General features: G+C 44.4%; 1 protein-coding gene across 2 annotated transcripts; it reads right to left on the minus strand.

Annotated features, from left to right (window-relative positions):
• Positions 1-4,689: 4,689 nt before the first annotated feature.
• Positions 4,690-13,890, minus strand: LOC104838264 (UDP-glucuronosyltransferase 1-1-like). Of its 2 annotated transcripts, none has more exons than XM_010577904.1 (5): positions 13,033-13,890; positions 8,629-8,760; positions 7,737-7,824; positions 6,704-6,923; positions 4,690-5,303 (listed from the first exon to the last, which is right to left on the minus strand). In XM_010577904.1, exons 1-5 carry the CDS (start codon positions 13,888-13,890, stop codon positions 5,006-5,008), a joined length of 1,596 nt encoding a protein of 531 aa, XP_010576206.1. In that variant the 3' UTR covers positions 4,690-5,005. The 2 variants fall into 2 exon arrangements, with proteins under 2 accessions (XP_010576206.1, XP_010576205.1); XM_010577903.1 differs by lacking the exon at positions 13,033-13,890 and adding an exon at positions 10,835-11,706.
• Between the last annotated feature and the right edge of the window lie 4,555 nt (positions 13,891-18,445).

Consider the following 18,445-nt stretch of genomic DNA (forward strand, 5'->3'; position numbering starts at 1 on the left):
TCACTTCAGCAGCCTCCGGAAGATAATGAACCTTGGGTTTCTGCCCTGCTTTGATTACCCCCCACTGAACATTAATTAAACTTTGCAGCAGATGCTTTGCGAAGTCTCATCCGGCACAAAGCGAGTCACTGGGTTGCAGTCCAGTCCCTTGCTGGGAGAGAGCGATGAGCCAGAGAGGGATGCTTGGTAACAGATGCAGCTTGCTTGGATCTGCCCCAGTGAAGGGGGGGACCATGTTCCACCCCCCCACGCCCTCAAGATAATCTAGGCTGGGAGCATTTCAGGGAAGAAAACTGCTCCATTTGTCCAGGCTGGCTTTTGAAGACAGGTCACGCGGTTACATAAGCCAGCCAATATCTGGCTGGGGGGGATTTAGGATTTGCCAATGCCTGAACAGCCCATGCTGATGACTTGCTTTTATCATCCTAAGCAATCACATCTGGCGTATGAAACCTTTCACCCATTCTTAATAGAAAGGGAATTGATGCTGGGAGCAGTTGCTAGTACCTGTCAAAGCAGAGTCGTGTGACAGCAGCTTTTAGCATGAGCCGTGACACCTGCCATAAGCAGGGCAGGAGTTCGCTCTGGGAAAGATGAGCTCGGAGACAGGATTGCCTCTCCTAGAAATACCAGCACCCTCAGCCAGTGAGGAAACATTTGTGGATGGAAATTTCATCTTCTCTTTCCTTTGTAAGCCTGGTTCAGTCCCAGCAGCCTGTGGCACCAGCAGCAGCGGGGTTATGTACCAAGCTATGGACCGAGTCCAGCTGCCACATGGGCTTAACCTGGCTCACTGAGCTTAAATGCTAAAGCCAGAGCAGTTTGCTCCCTCTCTGGGTTCAGCAGGGTACGTTCTTCCCCCGGGAGGGAGAGGCTGTCCTGCATTTTGCACCTGGTTCACTGTGGCAATTGCTTTTCCCCAGGTTTCATCATGCTTACCTATAAATAACTCCTAAAACCACCTCTGCAGGTGATAATGAATTGGAGAGCTGCATGGCTGCTCCAGCTAAAAGTACCTGGCTTGCTAGTGTCGGCTCCCTGCCATCCTCCAGGGAGCACTGGGGACTGCCACTGGCCGACACGCAGCGTGTCACAGGATGGGACGTCTCCAGTGCCAAATCCAGGCTCGCCACCGGGATGCTGTATGGGGGTCTGCAGGGATGCTGCAGGGATAGCTCCAGAGAATGATGCAGGGGCCAAGACATGTTGTGGGGCAACCTCAACCGTTTCCTGTGGGATCTGTGGGGGGCTGTGTGGTGCTGCGCTGCTCCCCAGGCTTTCAGGGAGGAGGGCAGGGCCCTGGACCATCATAGTCATTATGCCTGCAACCCCAAAGCAGCCTTGTTTGTGGATGCATGTGGTTTGAGTTGTTTGGTTTTTGTTTTTTTTTAAATGAGGCTGGTGCTGCTCCTGGCAGGTCGGCATCCCTTGTCCACACTCCTAAGGGAAGTGGGTGCACATACCGCACTTGCTCAAGTCTCAAGCTTTCAGTGCTTTCCCATGGTGGGAAACAAGGCTGAAAGGGGATTTGGGAGCTCCTGCGAAACCTCCTAAACTGGAGTCATGGCTGGCTGCTGGCAGCAGTAAGTATTTACTTTTTACAAAGCCACCCAGAAGATCTTTAAAAAAATCAAGTTAAGTAATTGTAGGTCTGAGCGTGAGCATCCAAGTGTGAGTGCGCAGGGCAAGGCAGCACCGGGATGTGGTGTCTGGACACATCTGTGGGTGTCTGGCCCTGGGAGCCCTGCGCAGGGGAGGAGGGAGTGCTCGTTTGCAGGTCACTGCTCTTTCTTGCTGTGCCCTTGAATAACAAGCGTATTTAACTTCTCAGTGTGTCTTGCAAGGGGGTGAGTTCCCCCTTCAAGTATTATGTCCCTATGGGACAGGGTTCTTCTTGGGCCCATGCACTGGGGGGGGTAGAGGAGCCCGAGAGCTGCCCAGAGCTCCTGTGGCAGTGGAAAAACCTTGGGGACTGGAGGGCTGGGGTGAGGCTGCAGAAACCCTGTGGCTGCAGAAAAATGTCAGCAATTCCTGTCATTTCCCGTGGTCCAGCTGGTGGGAAGCAGCAAGGGATGCCAGCTGCATCTTCCTACCGGAGCCAGGGCTGCTGTGTCCCCGAGGACACCCCCCATCCCAAACCCAAAGAGGCTTTCACCCATGTTTTGCAGCCAGGGGGGTCTGAGGGTCACCAGAAGAATCAGGAGCAGCACTGTCTCACGCTGCTTTTTTTCCCAGCCTTACTGTTGCAAGCCTGGATGTTAAAATCCAGGCAAAAATAAAATAAACACTAAAAAAGTGCTCGGGTGGGAGTGGAAAGCAACAGCTCTCCTCTCCTTTCACAGCTCTGCAGGGGTGCTACATGAGTGCTAGGCGATGCCGAGAGGCTGCTGGAGGTGGGAGGTGTTTGTGCCTGTCATTTCTCCAAGGGCAGCAAAGGGATTTTGGCTGCTGTCTCGCAGAGATTTGGAGGGTTTGCTGGAAAAGCTCCGGCTGCAGTTCCTGGAGCCCTGCAGCGATGTGGAGCCTGTGCAGCTCAGGGAGAGGAGCAATGGCTGGCCCTGCCTTGGTTTCCCCTTTGGAGAAGTGACCCCATCTCAGCTCTGTTGCTTAGAAATACATCATGGCCAATGGTTTCTCCTTCTCCCAGTAAAGGAAGCAGGGGCTTGGGGGTCTCTGCCCTGCTTAAGGGGCAGCACAGCTCTATATGGCACCCAGTTAAGGGGTGGTAAGAGGGGACAGCATCCCCAGCGTAACTCTTCCCTTGAGAAGGGCTGGGAAGGCTGTGTTGCAGTGATGCTGCAGCCCCTCTGGCTCCCTCCTCTGCACTGAAGCTGCTTGTCCCATGCACTTTGGCTCCTAATTCACCCTGAAAATCATCTCTGTGCAGCAGGGTCCATATTCCCGGAGCACAGGCGGATAAACAAGTCTCTATTGACTTCTACTGACCTACCTGGCCTGGCTTGGGGGGAAGGATGGCCTTTTCCTTGCTCTCTCCTATTAACGATATCGTAGTGTCCTCTGCTGGGCACGATGTGACAGTTGTCCAGGCCTGGGCTCGCACGTCCCCTAAGTGTGCCAAGGGAAAATAAAAAGCAGGACAAACTAGGCTAAGGAGAGCGAAGGGAAAATGAGAGGAGGAGGATACCTGGTTTCTGCTGTTGTTTTGCCTTGGTTGTGTTTAAGATATTTCCAAAATTAAATGAAAGTCATGGGATGGGGCTTTTGATTCTCCCTTTCTTGTAGCTCCTTTTCTTCACCTACACAAGAGGGTTTGAGTTAGTAAAAAACAAAAAACCCAAACAGCTGCAATTGGGAAATTTTTTTAAATTCTGTTCATCTGATCTGAAATCAAGGGCTTTTTCTTTTGTCCATGCAGAGAAAGTCACTGGATCAATCCAGAGCCTGTTTGCAGCAGGGTACTTGGAGAACTTCTCCATAAGGACATTTTAAAGTGCTTTTTGCATCAGGCAGCTGCTGGAAGCCAGCCCCATGCTCAGAGATGACTGAAACCACCACAGCTGGTGGTGTGATGGGCATTGCAAGTTCCCACTGGGTCTCATTTCCAGAGGCACAGATGCGCTACTGTCACCTGACTCCAGCTGGGACCGTGGGGACAGCCAGAGCTGTCACTTCAGGAACACGAGGAGCCACGAAAGCTGCATTTTAAAAGGAGGTCAGCTCTCATGCACCGTGGGGAGTCTCTGCATGTCCCAAAGAAGAGTTTCCTTCTGTTTACTGGGGGTAAGAGGAGTGGAAGGAAAGGCAGAGGATGAAAAGCAACAGTTGGCATCGGTCCTGTGCAGGTTGCCGGTGGTGTGGATGCTCACGGGAATCAGGCACTGCAATGGGGACAGGCTGAGGAGGAAAGGGACTGTCTTCTTGAACTTAACAGCTTTCGCCGAAGTACCTGCTTTTTCAAACAGCAATAGAAAATAACAGCACCAGGTACTTAGCAGGACGCCTGTGCTGCCATGAGGTACCAGGATGCCCCAGCCTGTTTTGAGCCCTGAATATTAATTTAGGTTTAAGTACTTTTCTGACTTTTTCTGCATATAGTAGTGGGGACTGTGGCAGCCTCAGGATGTAAGCTCTCAGCAAGGACCAAGTCACCAAGCAGTGAGACAGTGATGCTGAGAAATGGCTTTTGTGCATTGAGGTGGCTTTCACACTGTGAGGTATTGAATCTTCCCCTTCTCCAGCTCTCTCCCCATGATTGAACAAGCATCCAGCCCCGTATGTCTCAAGTCAGAAAACACAAGAGCCGTTATTGTTAGTATTGGGGATTTATTTATAGGGATGGGGTTTGGGTCTTTATCTGAACATTGCTCAAAAAGAGTAAATCAGTTGGGTTTTATAAACATTGCTTACAAAGGTCTCATCACCTAACAGGTAAGCTCCAGATACAGCACTCTGCCTGATGGGGAACTTGGGTGAAACATCAGTGGCTTTACCACTTCCCTGCTGAAACCTTAATTTTGTTCGGGGTATTGTAAACACACACAAAACCCATTTAAGATGTGCGTCTAGCTTGGCTTATGTGACATGTATTGTCAGTGTATAACATTTGCCTCTTCTATAACAACAGCTATACAAAGATTTCAAAGTGCCTGGTAAACCTCAGTCTTACACTAGAGCAAATGGTTCTGCTAAAGCCCCTGAAGCAAAGTCTTATGAAATCCCTATATATCTCCACTGCATATAGAGGTAAAAAAAAAAGGTCAATGTGAGTCCTCTGCACACCAAGACATGGAAGCCAGGAGCTTTGGACTTCACACTAATAGCTTCCCAAGTGACTGACACAATCCTATACAAATTATTTTCAACAACCGATTCTTAGTTAAAGGCAAAAATTACATCAGTGAAACAATCCCACCCATGGTGCTAGTTTAAAGGAACACTATTATTTCTTGACGAAAGTCAGCAATTATTTTAGTGAAATTTGAGATGTTCTCTAATCCTTCTGGTCTGGACCAGAGGCCTTATCTCCTACCACTGGTTTCATCTGCTAGTGGGACTTTGATTTGATTGGCTTTCTTGTTCTTCCCTTCTTACAGCAGCACCTGCGGCAGCAGAACAGACAGCACTTAAGAGAAATGAAGAGGGAGAGGAGCACCACGGCGAGAAGGAAGGCGATGACATCCAGGGAGTGGTACTGGATCCAGTTCAGGTCGTGAGCAGCAGGTCGCAGGTGTGGGGCCCCTTTGTGTCTCATTACAAACTCCACCCAGTGCACAGCCAGGTCCAGAGGGTGGATGGGTCTGTCGAGGTGAAGGTCTGAGAGACGCTTGATGTTCTCTTTGTACCTGTCAAGAAAAGATGTTGGGTGTTTTCAATGACTTGTGCTTCTGAGACTGAGTCCCCAGAAAAAAGGGATGCAGTGTCAGTTGTCTGACGGCCCACTGGGGGCTTCTCTGGTGTGTTTCCCCACCACCACTACCCCATGAGAAGGATAATGGCAGAGTTATAGGACCAGAAAAGTGCTGTTTTCAATGACCAAAAAAAAAGAGGGAAAGGTATTAGAAAAGAAGAAAAAGAAAAAGCTTAGTTTGAGCTGTCGGCAAAATCTCTGGGGTGAAGGTATCTGGCTGAAAGTGAGACTGGGTGTAGAAAAGCCATCCAGCTGTTCAAGATCAAGATGCATTATTATTATTATTATTATTATTATTATTACTGTTGTTATTATTCCTGTTGTTATTATTATTGCTATAAGAACGTTAGGAAACAATGGCAATAAGGTGCCATTTCTCAGAAACATGATGGGGAAGAGGATGCCAAGGACTAAGAAGCCCTAATGACAACAGAGAATGAAAGCAAGAAAGAGGAGGGTATGTCTTAAAGCTCCCCTTTGCTGTGATGCCTTAAAACACCTTAGGCATGCTGACTGCAATAGTGTGATATCTAGTGTGGTTCACTGTACTGCCTCAGTGTACCCTTGCATTTTCCTCCTGCTCTGTGCTGGAATTGTCCAGCCTTGCTGAGCCAGGCAGCAGCTGACTGTGCTCATACAGCTCCCTAGGAGCACTAGGCAGGGGGGAAAAATGACTGACAGAACTAGTCTGTAAAATAAATGAGTGATAATAGCTATGTTTAGATGTTTAGTAAACCCTGCCAGCCAGAAGGCAATGCTTCCTGACACAGTACAGCCTCTGGACTATACCGAGGCGCTGCCACTTGCCTCCTTCCTCCTGCTGCTGTACAGACAGCATCTCTGGGCAAGCCTCGTGCAAAAAAAATCCACCAGGCAGCTGAACCTTTCAACCTTTTCAAGCTCTCCACTGACTCATGTCACCACTGACTTGGGGAAAAAAGCAGTTTGCCACATCTCCCTTCACTGATCGCCTTTTCTGCCACATTGTGTCAAAGCCCTCTACATCACTGCCTGGTAAATTTGGCTTTAAGCGGGTGACACATCTTTTGTCAATTTGATTTATTCTGTTGCATTTATACCCCATCTTCTCTGATACCTGCATCCTCTCATATCAGCCAGTTCTTGTCACCTAATGATTATATTCCCAGCCAGTGAGAAGGATGGTGCTGTTACAGGGACAGGATGAGGTTAACCCAGGGCAAACATCAGTTCTCAATGATGTAACTTTGATATAAGAAGGCATATAAGAACAGATTAACATTCTGTTAAGCTGGAAGCTAGTGTGCTGGTGTTACACAACAGTAGAAGAAGAAAGGCTGTATTTCTGTTACTGACTTTTTATCATTTATAACTGCTTTCAGGGCAGTGGATATGTCCTTTGAAGTCATTTCAAGTATATTCAGTGTCAGTCCTGCTCCTCGTGACTCTACTCGCTTGGCATTGTCCATCTGGTCTCCAAATAAAGGCATCAGTACCATCGGCACCGCATTGCATATGCCCTCATAAACACCATGTGAGCCTCCATGGGTAATAAAGGCACGAGTCTTAGGGTGAGCTGTGGAGGAAAGAAACGCTTGCTTAGCTATTTGATTTGTTAAGTCATAGTAACGCATCCCTGGGGAAAAACTTGCACAAAAATGGCACTGGTAGCTATAAACCAAGAACTTTGGGTTTTCATACACATCACTACTTTTGGACAGACTTAGGGCTGCAGAGAACATGACATTACAAGGGATTGAATGAACCTTGGGTTGTAGAGCTCTGTCTTCGTTTGACTAATCTCTGGAAAGCCTTGGATAATCCTTCAAAGCTTCTCAGATTTTAGGATTAAATCAGAGCCAAGTGAGGTTAAAAATGATGTTACCATTGCTTCCTTTTTTACCATGTCTTCCATTTGCCGGTTTTGCAGATCTCCCACAGCCAAGGCCTGTTGTCTAACCAACAAATGCACTCCTAGCAATAGCATGTACAATTTTACCACTTGAAAAGCCCGACGACCTGTCTGGAAATGCTCACTCAGGCACCTTAAATTTTGTTTTCAGTCCAGTAGACAAAAACATGACAAAAAAACATGGCTGGGTGTTGAGACTGGCTAGTTAGAGATACAGGCCCCCCGTTTTTGACAGTAAGGCTAGTCCAGCATTGGAACACCTTTCCAAACAGTGTTGTTTCATAATTTGGCAATTTTGAAGTTGCAATCAGATAAGTTTCTAAAAGACGAGCTCTGGTTCAAACAGCAAAGGCTGTAAGGAAGTCCTGTGACCCACAGTGATACCAGAAGTAAGCACAAATGATGCTAATGGGGCCTTACAACAGCATTATCAGATTGAAAGAAACACCGGTATTACTCAAGGTATCTCAGACCTACCTAGAAGATCATTCTGTGGCAGCCATTTGACAAGCTTTACGTTCTTCGGCAAATTGGGAGGCACCTCTCCCGTGTATCGCCACAAAACCTTTCAAGAGAAGTAAACACAATGTCAGTTCTCAGCAACTGGCCTCTTGCTGCTCCTCAGTGGGTTTGAAGAGCACAGCTAAAAATATCTGTGGTGCACACAACCTGTTCCATCATGCAGAGCAGCTGGGGTGATAGTTTCTTCTGGCATCAGGGAGCAGGAGAAAGAAGGGAGGACCAAGCATACTGGAAGCTGAAGATGTGGTGGTTTAACCCCAGCCAGCAACTAAGCACGACACAGCCGCTCACTCACTCCCCCCCATCCAGTGGGATGGAGGAGAAAATCAGGAAAAGAAGTAAAACTCGTGGGTTGAGATAAGAACGGTTTAATAGAACAGAAAAGAAGAAACTAATAATGATAATGATAACACTAATAAAATGACAACAGTAGTAATAAAAGGATTGAAATGTACAAATGATGCGCAGGGCAATTGCTCACCACCCGCCGACTGACACCCAGCCAGTCCCCAAGCGGCAAATCCCTGCCCCCCACTTCCCAGTTCCTAAACTAGATGGGACGTCACATGGTATGGAATACCCCATTGGCCACTTTGGGTCAGGTGCCCTGGCTGGGCATGAGAAGCTGAAAAATCCTTGACTTTAGACTAAACACTACTGAGCAACAACTGAAAACATCAGTGTTATCAACATTCTTCACATACTGAACTCAAAACATAGCACTGTACCAGCTACTAGGAAGACAGTTAACTCTATCCCAGCTGAAACCAGGACAGAAGGTAATCATGTACTGTATTTGAAAACAGTGTTGAATTTCTGTGCTGGAAGGGGAAGAGGGAAACCATACCGTTTGAGGGACTGATGCCAAGGCATCTGCAATTTCTGTGGCTTTCTTCATAGGAATCTCGGAGACCATGGAGCCCAGTGAGAAAACAACAATGCCATGTTCTCCAGAGGCATTCACAATAGCTTCAAATTCCTGCCAATACAAAGCACATCCTTAGTCAAAGTCCCTTCCACGTCATACACTGTAATTTTGTCACATTCCCACAAAACTATTTGTAAAGGCAATAAAATGAACAGTCAACATAACAAAATTATGATCAGGAAAATTAGTTATCTGTATGAAAATGAGTCCCAGGGGAAAAAAATGGGCACAGGTGGATGAATGAAGTTATGGAGGTGCATGAGTGTTTGCAGAATTGAAGCCCAAACTGAGATTCGGTATGAACATGAGAAAAAATTTACTTTAAAACAGCCATATAGCAAAGCCTGCCTGCTCAAAGACATTGGTTTCTGTGCAGTAAAAAGATGCTGTACCAATTAAGGAGATCAATTCATCATCATACTTTTCCTGGCAACCAGCCCCCAGGTGAATACATTGTGGTTTATTTTCACATTTATTGCAAGTCAGATGCTCTGGCTTTAGAGTTGATGCTCTTCTTTTCAAACCATGCAGCTGCAAGAGAGAATTAAGGTTTTGAAAAGTGTTCTGACAGCAGATAGCTCTAATTTCTAATATTTGGATTTATTGGATCTGCTTTGAGTATGATAATATTGAACCACTGCCAGTTTTTTTTTTTACCTGTTCTGTTTGTTTAATTTAAGTAAAAGAAGGACTAGGAGATCTGTCACTGGAATCCAAGAACAAAAGGATTCCGATGAAGCATAAAACCAGCTGAAGGCTAGAGCAAAAATCCTGTGCCACAGAAAATATTTGGTAAAGCCAGGGAAGGAAAGACAAAACTGGAGGGAATTGCTGTGGGCATCAGAGTTAAATGAGTGGAGTAAAATAAACTAATATTCCCATAAGTCTGGCAATTGAAATATCTCTAGATTCTGAGGGGGTAACTGAGATTGACGCTCTTAGTTTACACTCTATTATGTATTTTTGTGGCTGACCAGAGTGGTGTGGCCTTTCGCTTGGACTGGATCCCAAATAGAAGGAGCCATCGAAGGTTTGCTGATAGCTGCACCCTGGACAGCAGACCTGGCACTCTCCTGGGGGCAAACAAGGTGAAGTGTAACTCTCATTTTGGGGCTTGGTTCTGTCTTACCAGATTTCTCTGAAGACATGCTCTCCATAGATGTCTGGTTGGGAACTCAGAGCTCAGTTCTGTATAAACTCACAGACATCTGGGAACTGCAAAATCCTCCCCAAACTGCAAATGTGCTTTTGGTACAAAATTCTTTGGCAGTTCCTGATGCAGTGGGACAGATACAGCTATTTCAGGGTGTATTTAGCCCTATTTATTTTCTGTGGGACTAGTCACATCAGTTTTAATCTGTTCTTTAAATGTTTTTGTGTGCCAAGCTCTGACTTTCTGCTCAGAAATGCCACTACCGTTATGAAACTTTTTGCAGCCCTGCTTTGGGAATAGGTGGGTTATTTTACTTAAGACTTTTTAACCAGCAGCTGCTTGTATCAGTGGGTGCTACACACAACCTTTATGAAAAACCTGCAGTGGACACTCACTGAAAAATAACAGAAAGCACTAAGAATTAGGAAGATTTCTTAGTGGAAAGTGGCAGATATTGCATATTTAGGAAGTTTGGCATAGTTCAAGCAAAATACAGTTGCAGACCAGATCTGGGACAGAGTAGTTTACACAAAAGCAGAAGATCTCTTGCGGCTTCATGGGGTAGTGGGGATTTCATTCAGGTCTGCCACTGTCTGTAATTCTTGCGGAAGTGGTGCTCTGCTCAAGAGCAGAGGACTAGGATGCTTTGGCCTGCTGCATTACCCTAGCTAGCACCAAGTCTTGTAAACAGGTATACAAAACAAAATTACTGGAAATAGGCAGCCAGAAAATACTGGGGAAAAAAACCTGGAGAAGTCCAGCTTTGTATGCATGCTTGTCTGGGAATCTGAAGGTCTCCCACAAAGTAACATACTCCTCAAGGCACAAGGGAGGTGGAGGCGCAAAGTGCTTTCCCTGCCACTTCCACCTCGCTCTTTTCGCCTGCTGTTATTTGTTACGACCAGGAGCTCCATCTCATGGTGAGAGCAAACAGTGCAGCCACAGCTAAACTAGGGAAAAAAGGTAACTAACCTGTGGTAATGCTTTTTCCTGAGTGCAGCTTATGCCTCCGATCAAGACCATATTAGGCATTAGGGGCCTGGGGTATTCAAACACAAAGTCATATTTCATGAGCCAAATAGACGCGTGGCTGAACAGCTCAAGCACTGTTGCCTCTTGTTGGAGGAATTCTTTGATCAAATGATCATATGGTGAATAAAGCAAGCTGCAAGCTAGAGAACTGCTCAAGCTAGCTATGAGATTGCCTGCGCGCTGGAGGAAGGCCATGTGGTCCGTGTAGCGAGTGAAGAACCTAGGAATGTAAGAAGGAGGATTCGGACAAAGGGTAGCGTGGAAGTCTAGGCTGCACGGCAGTCCCCGTACAAGGTACACCGAAGGTAGGGAGAGATGTTCGGCCACTATCTGTCCACATGGAAAAAAAGGATCCATAAATACAGCATCAAATTTGCTTTCTTCAAGGTATTTGATCAGCTCTTTGTTAGACAAAAGACGTTTGCAGGAATCAAAGAACATGGTTGTAATATTTGCCATTTTTGAGAATTTTTCCAAGAAGGGTTGAGGTGTGAAACTGCTATAGCCCAGCTTTTTAAATTCTGCCTCCACATACTCCTTGGTGTAAGGCACGGAGTATGTTTTCATGGTATAATGCACTGATGAATCTATCCGCAAATTTATCTCTGGCGCAACCACCACAATTTCATGTCCCCTCTGTCGGAGCCGTTCCACAACTGGGTGCATGCTGAGCCAGTGGCTGCCATCGATAGGTACAACCAAAAGCTTTCCCCCTTCAGAAAAGGTCCACAGGAGCAGGAAAAACACAACCCAGGAGGCAAGAGACTTAAATCCTGGATTTGAAGAAGCCATTTTCCTTGTGCTGTCAGCAAAGTTTTAAACAGCTGCAAAACTATTGCAGGGGATGAGGACCGAATCACGGGGTACTTTGCACTTTAATCTGATCTAAGGTAAGTGTTTAATTTTTAACGGACTGTACGTTGGTGGGCAGAAATTAGGGTAATTTTTAACTGTGGGTAAAGGTCAGGTTTATCATCTGCACAGTGAAGGCTTTAAGTAACTGGGCACTGCAAGGTAAAGTTGAATGCTTGAATTAACATTAGAGGATTCAAATGCTCATGGGAGAAGTGTCATGCAATTGGCAGTGTGTCACACTGAAAGGCTGAACAAGAGTCATGACTGGGAGGTAACACTTGACCCAGCAATCACTATCTTATTAACATCCAGTTAATGATGAACTCCCTGCCTTGAGTCTGCTCAGCTGATAGGACACAAAACTTGGAACAAAAGCCTGAACTTTGGATTACCTTGCACTGTCAGAGTCTAAACAAGAAGCAATGATTGACAGAGATTTGATATACAGTGGGTTGATAAGGTGTATCTTCAGATTTGTTTCTAGATCGTAGTAGTTACCAAAGTGAAAGCCCTGAGTCTACAGTAGTAAATGTAATGTAAGCTTAGCAATAACTTCTGCTGTTGCAACACCACTGCAGTCTGAAAAACAGAATAAATGACTGGCATCTGCACTATTTGTACAGCCTACTAGGGAGATTTTAAACAAGCTAGGGAGGCAGGGCAGATAGTACAATCCTGAAGGCTTATTTTTTCTAGTCATCCTCTTATATGCTATCTTACATTGCTTCTTACACAAATTCAGAGGCAAAAGAATTCCCTCTACCATCTTTGATTGCATACCCCTGGTTTTGGGGTATTCATCCACATTATCAATCTCTATGGCACACTATAAGTAGCTGGGTATATACATACAGAGTTAGTTCCACATTTCCACTTCTTGTCCAATCAAGTCTCCTGCAATTAATCAGTATTCCACAACTGTTAGAGATACTAAATTGTATGACCTAGAATTATTTTGTCATTTATCTAGATACAGCATATGTGCCATGATTGTCTAATATTATGGTGATACACTTACAAAAAGCTACGCTATACCTAGGCAGCTACATAGCTTAGACAACTTCACCTAAGGTCTCCCAGAGAGAAACCCTTCAGCTGCTTGCAGGGCAAGTCTTGTGATCACTTATCAGAGCCTGAGATTCCCACTCCCAAATCATGCCATCCTGGTATTCAATCACATATTGCCTCAAGCACAAATACTACTACAGGAAGTACTTAAAAAAGCAAATCTTAAATAATCACTAATAAATGTTATAATGCCCTCAACATAAACAATGACAAACCTTTGATAATGGCTTCTTCTGCTCACAGTTGATGCCTCCAATATAGACCATATTTGGCATTATTGGGCGCGGATACTCAAAAACAAAGTCATATCTCATCAGCCAAATTGATGCTTTGCTAAATAGTTCCAGTATTGTTACTTCTCTGTGAAGAAACTCAGAAGCTAAGTTCTCGTATTTGAAATAAAACAGATAGCAAAACAAAGGCTCTGAAAACCCAACCAGGAGGTTCTTCACACGCTCCATAAATGTCATGTGATCTGAACTGGATGTGAAAGTCCTTGGCACGTAAGAAAAAGGACTGGGACACTGGGTGGCTTTGTAGTCTAAGATACATGGAAGACCACGCATGAAGTACACTGAAGGGAGAGAGAGGTATTCAGCAACAATTGGTCCACACGGCAACACAGGATCCACCATAATGGCATCAAATTTGCTCTCCTGGAGGTACTTCATTAGTTCTTCATCATATAAGAGATGCCGACAAGTAGAAGAGAACATGCTGGTCATTTCTGATATGTTGCTGAATAAAATTGTAAATTTTTCTAGAAAGGGAGAGTTGTCAAAACTTTTTTCACCAATGGAATGGTAGTATCTATCCACAAACTCCTGTGTGTAAGGCACAGAGTATGTTTTGATGGTGAAAGATTGTGAGCTTTTCATGAGCAAAGTGGCATCAGGAATCACCGCAACAATTTCGTGCCCCCTCTCCCAGAGTTTCTCCAAAACCACACGCATGCTCAGCCAGTGACTTCCATCCTGAGGCACAACCAAGAGCTTCCCACCTTCTGCCAAACTCCAGAAAGGAAGAAAAAGAACAAGCCCGGCATATATCTGGTTCCTCCACATAACTGTCATGGGGCTGTCAGCAGGAAAAGAAATGAACTGTTCCTTCTTACTTCTTCCAAGCAACATATGAAAGCAAAAAATACTGGTACCTCATTTATAACTTGATGGTCTTTAATCTTTACCTCTACAAAATGTTTACTAAGACAGGTTGCTTGAGTTCAAAGATCACATTTTAAACAGTGATAAAAGCATTGATAAGAGTGCTATCGAGGGATCTAAAGACAAGAAGCATTTCCATGCATTTAAGTTATCTTAAATGATTCAGAACAATTAGCAGGGTCTTTGATTAGCAGAGGTAGCAGTTGTTTGCAGAGAGATTTTTCTGGGTCAGGGTTGTTTCAAGCGAGTCACTGTGCACTTGACTGTCCTGTGCTAGATTCAAGTCAGGAGTCAACTTTTATGGCCGCTGAGCTTCTCCAGAGTGCTTATAATGCAAGAAGCGTGTTGCACTATTGACATGAAAGACCTAAACCTCCAACTTTCTCTCTTATACCTTTGCTCAGAAAGGTGCCTGGAGTTCACACAGGATGTTCTACATAGTAAGCAGGAGCTGGCACGCCAAGCAGTGGTGTCACCAAAGTTTGGGTAACATATTAACCAAACACCTTTTTATAAAAATAATGATGCAGCAGAATATGCAGTTCCTGCTCAAGAGGGGCTGTAAGAGTTTGTAGGTGAGTGGCTCGAGGCCAAACGTCTCTTTGAAAGCAATGATTCAGCAGAATATGCGGTCCTTGCTCAAGAGAGGCCATAAGACTTCATAGGTGAGAGACTACGGGCCACATGTTTTTGAAAGTTCTTAATAATAGTTACTTTTAAAAAGAAGTTAATAAGGCTTGGCTGTGGTATGAGCCAAGGGAGGTCCACACTTGTGTCCTGTGTTTACCAAAAGAAAGAGAGAACAGAGTTTCTAAGCTGCTTCTGCATGTGCTATGATAAGATTTTTAAGGCAGAAAAAAACCCAAACCATGTTGGATGTCCTGTTCTCTGTAACACTCGACCACAGCCTGCAGCTATTCGATGGACAGTAACAATGATGATGGGCCAAACTTTTCCGGGTAGCAATAAACAGTATAATTGGCCACAAACGGCAGTTTGAGAGATTTGGACTGAACATTTGGAAAAAGCTTTTTGAAGGTTTTGAAGGTTGGCCTGTATAACAGCATGGCTGACGTGATCTGATGTGGAAGACAATCCCACTCCAAGGACTTGTTTAGCTATCCAAATCAGGTTGATTTCAATGGGATTTAAGTGCCTAATTATTCTTGTGAACCTGGGTTGAAGCTGCAGCAAATGACGTCATGGAAACCCCATAGGTAGATGGGTGAATGAAATAGGTGCCTATAAACAAATCAATGTCCTTAGATAGGGAGAACATGCAAAGGCACATGAAAACTTTCAAGATGAATCTCAAAAAGCAGATATCTGCAGTTTGTACTTAAAAGAAGTATCTGACCAAGCAGATCTCATCTGCCATGAAGGCATATTTTATAGAAAGGGAAAAGGTGGATGCCAAAAGTTTGCAAGTTTATGAAAGCAAAACAAGAAATAGGAATGGTAGCTGAGCAAGAGTAATTGCTGGCTAGAGAAGAGAGACTGTTTTAGACCAATGCCCAGTTAGTTCCCAAGCAGCAATCCGCTCCCCCTGGGCAACTCCCCCCAGTTTATCTATTAGGCATGACATCTGTGACCCCCCAACTAAGCACATGAGCAGAGAGAGCTCTGAACAGTTTCTTCATTCTGTGCAGCAGCCTGGAAGAGTTGCCTTGGAGCAGGTAGGAGTGAAGGGAAATCTGGTTCATGAAATGGCTACTTTTGCCAAAGGTACCTGGCTGTGATAAGCACATCCAAGGCTAATACTAAGTGTGTCCTAAAAAGTTTATTTTGATTGGAGATTCTCCATGTGGCATGTTAAAAAAAGGGATTCTCATAAGGCAGGCAAGGAGGACTCTAATGTCTAAGGAAACTGCATTAAAGAGGAAGAAGTTTCAGACATCAATACAGTCCCATTCTGCAGCCTGTTGAAGCAAAACTTTCTCTCCAGCTGACAGTGATGTGATATTAAAAGACCAAAAACTAAAGGAGGTGGACAGAAGGTATTCTCATGTGCCAGAGAGTTAGCTGCAGTACCTATGTGTGCATTTTCATGTTTCAGCGATAGAGGAAAAGATCTGACGTAACAAGGTGATGCAGCATTACACATGCCCTCAGGTGGCAGTATACACTCTGGTAGTTAACCTGGAGCTCCAGACATACTGTTACCCTATGCTAACATATAACAGGCCCTCAAATCTCATATTTGATACATAGTCACTTCCATGTAGTCTTTACGTACTGATAACATTTCAGCCAAATGTGTATTATCTGTGTAACAATAACATAAAATACTATTAAAAAAACATTAAAGAGGTAAAAAAAAAACAAACGAAACCCTTAAGATTAATGGCATGTTCATAAGAGTTTCAAAGTTGTGTCACGGGATTTTGAGCAACACACAAACACCCTTTCATGTGTATATGAGTCCAGAGACTGAAGTCCGCAAGTTCAGCCCATTCCAAAGGCAGGGGTGAAAAGAGAGCTCTATCAGGAGAAAGTAAAGCTAAAGTACAAAGTTGAGTGCCAAGGTTGTACACTGGAAACAGTACAGTCAATAGCCCCAGTTAGGGGAATCCATGATTACCTCTTTTGTAAGTCTACAAATCCTGGCAGTCAGAATGTACCTCTTACTAACCAGCCAAATCCTTTTTAAATTCATAGGTTTTGTCTACAAAAAACACTGCTGGCGTTGAGAGGCAGAATATTTTTTTTTTTTTTTGGTGCATGGTGTGAAAAAGTACTCCCTTTTGTTTGCTTTAAGCTTGCTGCCACCTCATTTCAGTGTTAGTCATAGGTCAAGTAATGGGAGAAACTGCTTGTCAGTATCCCTTTCACCTTTGCTACACTTTTCAGGATTTTACAGACGTCTGTGACAGATCCTCTGTCATAGTTCTTTTCATAGGTTTAGCTATATGGTTTATTCCATTGCTGCTTTCCTAGACTGAGTGCCAAGTTTAAATCCTCTTAAAAATGCTTCATTTTTACTGCGTGATATTCAGCTTTTTCTGAATAATAAGCCCCATTTCACTGTTTTGTAAAGTCAATATCTGAAAAACTTACTTAACAGAAATAGTTATTTCTAAAAATAGAAGCTATGATGTTACTTTGCAAACCACAAAATATATTTGAATACACATTTTAAAAAATCTTGAATAAATCCAAGATTCATTTTATAAGAAGAAAGTAACCTAACTTATACTTTATTTTTATGATGCCAGTTGATACTTTAAATAAGGAGTGTCACTGGCCTGGGATATGCAAAAAGAAATCCACAAGCTGGAGAAATTGGCCAACAGGAGCGTCATGAAGGTCAGCAAAGGCAAAAGCAAAGTTCAGCCACTGGGATGGGATAACCCCATGCCACAGGACAGGCTGCACTCCAGCTGGACAGACAGAAGCTCTGCAGAAAATGACCCAGGGCCCTTGTGGACAAAAAGTTGAATATGAGTCAGCAGTATGCCCTTGCAGCCATAGAGGCCATAGCATCCTGGGCTACACGAGTAAAAGAGAGGTAATCCCGCTCCTCTGTTCAGCACTTGGGAGACATCTGAAGACATGTACGCAGTTTTGGGCTCTCCAGTACAAGAAAGACATTGATGTGCTGCAGCAAGTCTAGCAACAGCCAAGAAGACGGTTAGAAGCTGGGGACCATGATGTGCAAAAAGGGGCTAAGAAAGACAAGCTTGCTCAGGATTCAGAAGAGAAGGCTAGCAGGAGATCTTAAGGTCTCTTAAGAGATCTTAAGGTGGTCTTTAACCACCTTAATGGAAGGGCATAAATAAGACAAAGCTGTACTCTTCCGAGCAATTGACAGTGACAGGACAAGAGGCAACAGACACAAGATGCAACACAAAAAATTCAAATTGGATATAATAATAAATCAGATATAATAAAGTGTTTTCACTATAACGGTCATAGGAGGTAATAAAAACTTGACAAGACATAGAATGGAACAACCAGAACTAACTGGACCTGCTTTGACTAGGAGATTGGCTGAGAGGCCTGCAAATGACCTTCCAGCCTAAGTATTTTATGAGTCTATGACAATTCAAAACATAGAGAATCCTTCTTTAAAGAAAAAAAAACAGGTGTCCTGGTTTCAGCTGGGATAGAGTTAACTGTCTTCCTAGTAGCTGGTACAGTGCTATGTTTTGAGTTCAGTATGTGAAGAATGTTGATAACACTGATGTTTTCAGTTGTTGCTCAGTAGTGTTTAGACTACAGTCATGGATTTTTCAGCTTCTCATGCCCAGCCAGGGCACCTGACCCAAACTGGCCAACAGTGTATTCCATACCATGGGATATCACATCTAGTTTAGGAAATGGGAAGTGGGGGCAGGGATTCGCCGCTCAGGGACTGGCTGGGTGTCGGTCTGCGGGTGGTGAGCAATTGCCCTGTGCATCATTTGTACATTTCAATCCTTTTATTACTACTGTTGTGATTTTATTAGTGTTATCATTATTAGTA

This window comes from Haliaeetus leucocephalus, unplaced genomic scaffold, assembly GCF_000737465.1.
Source record: "Haliaeetus leucocephalus isolate CR32 unplaced genomic scaffold, Haliaeetus_leucocephalus-4.0 Scaffold587, whole genome shotgun sequence".
NCBI classification, from domain to species: Eukaryota; Metazoa; Chordata; class Aves; order Accipitriformes; family Accipitridae; genus Haliaeetus; species Haliaeetus leucocephalus.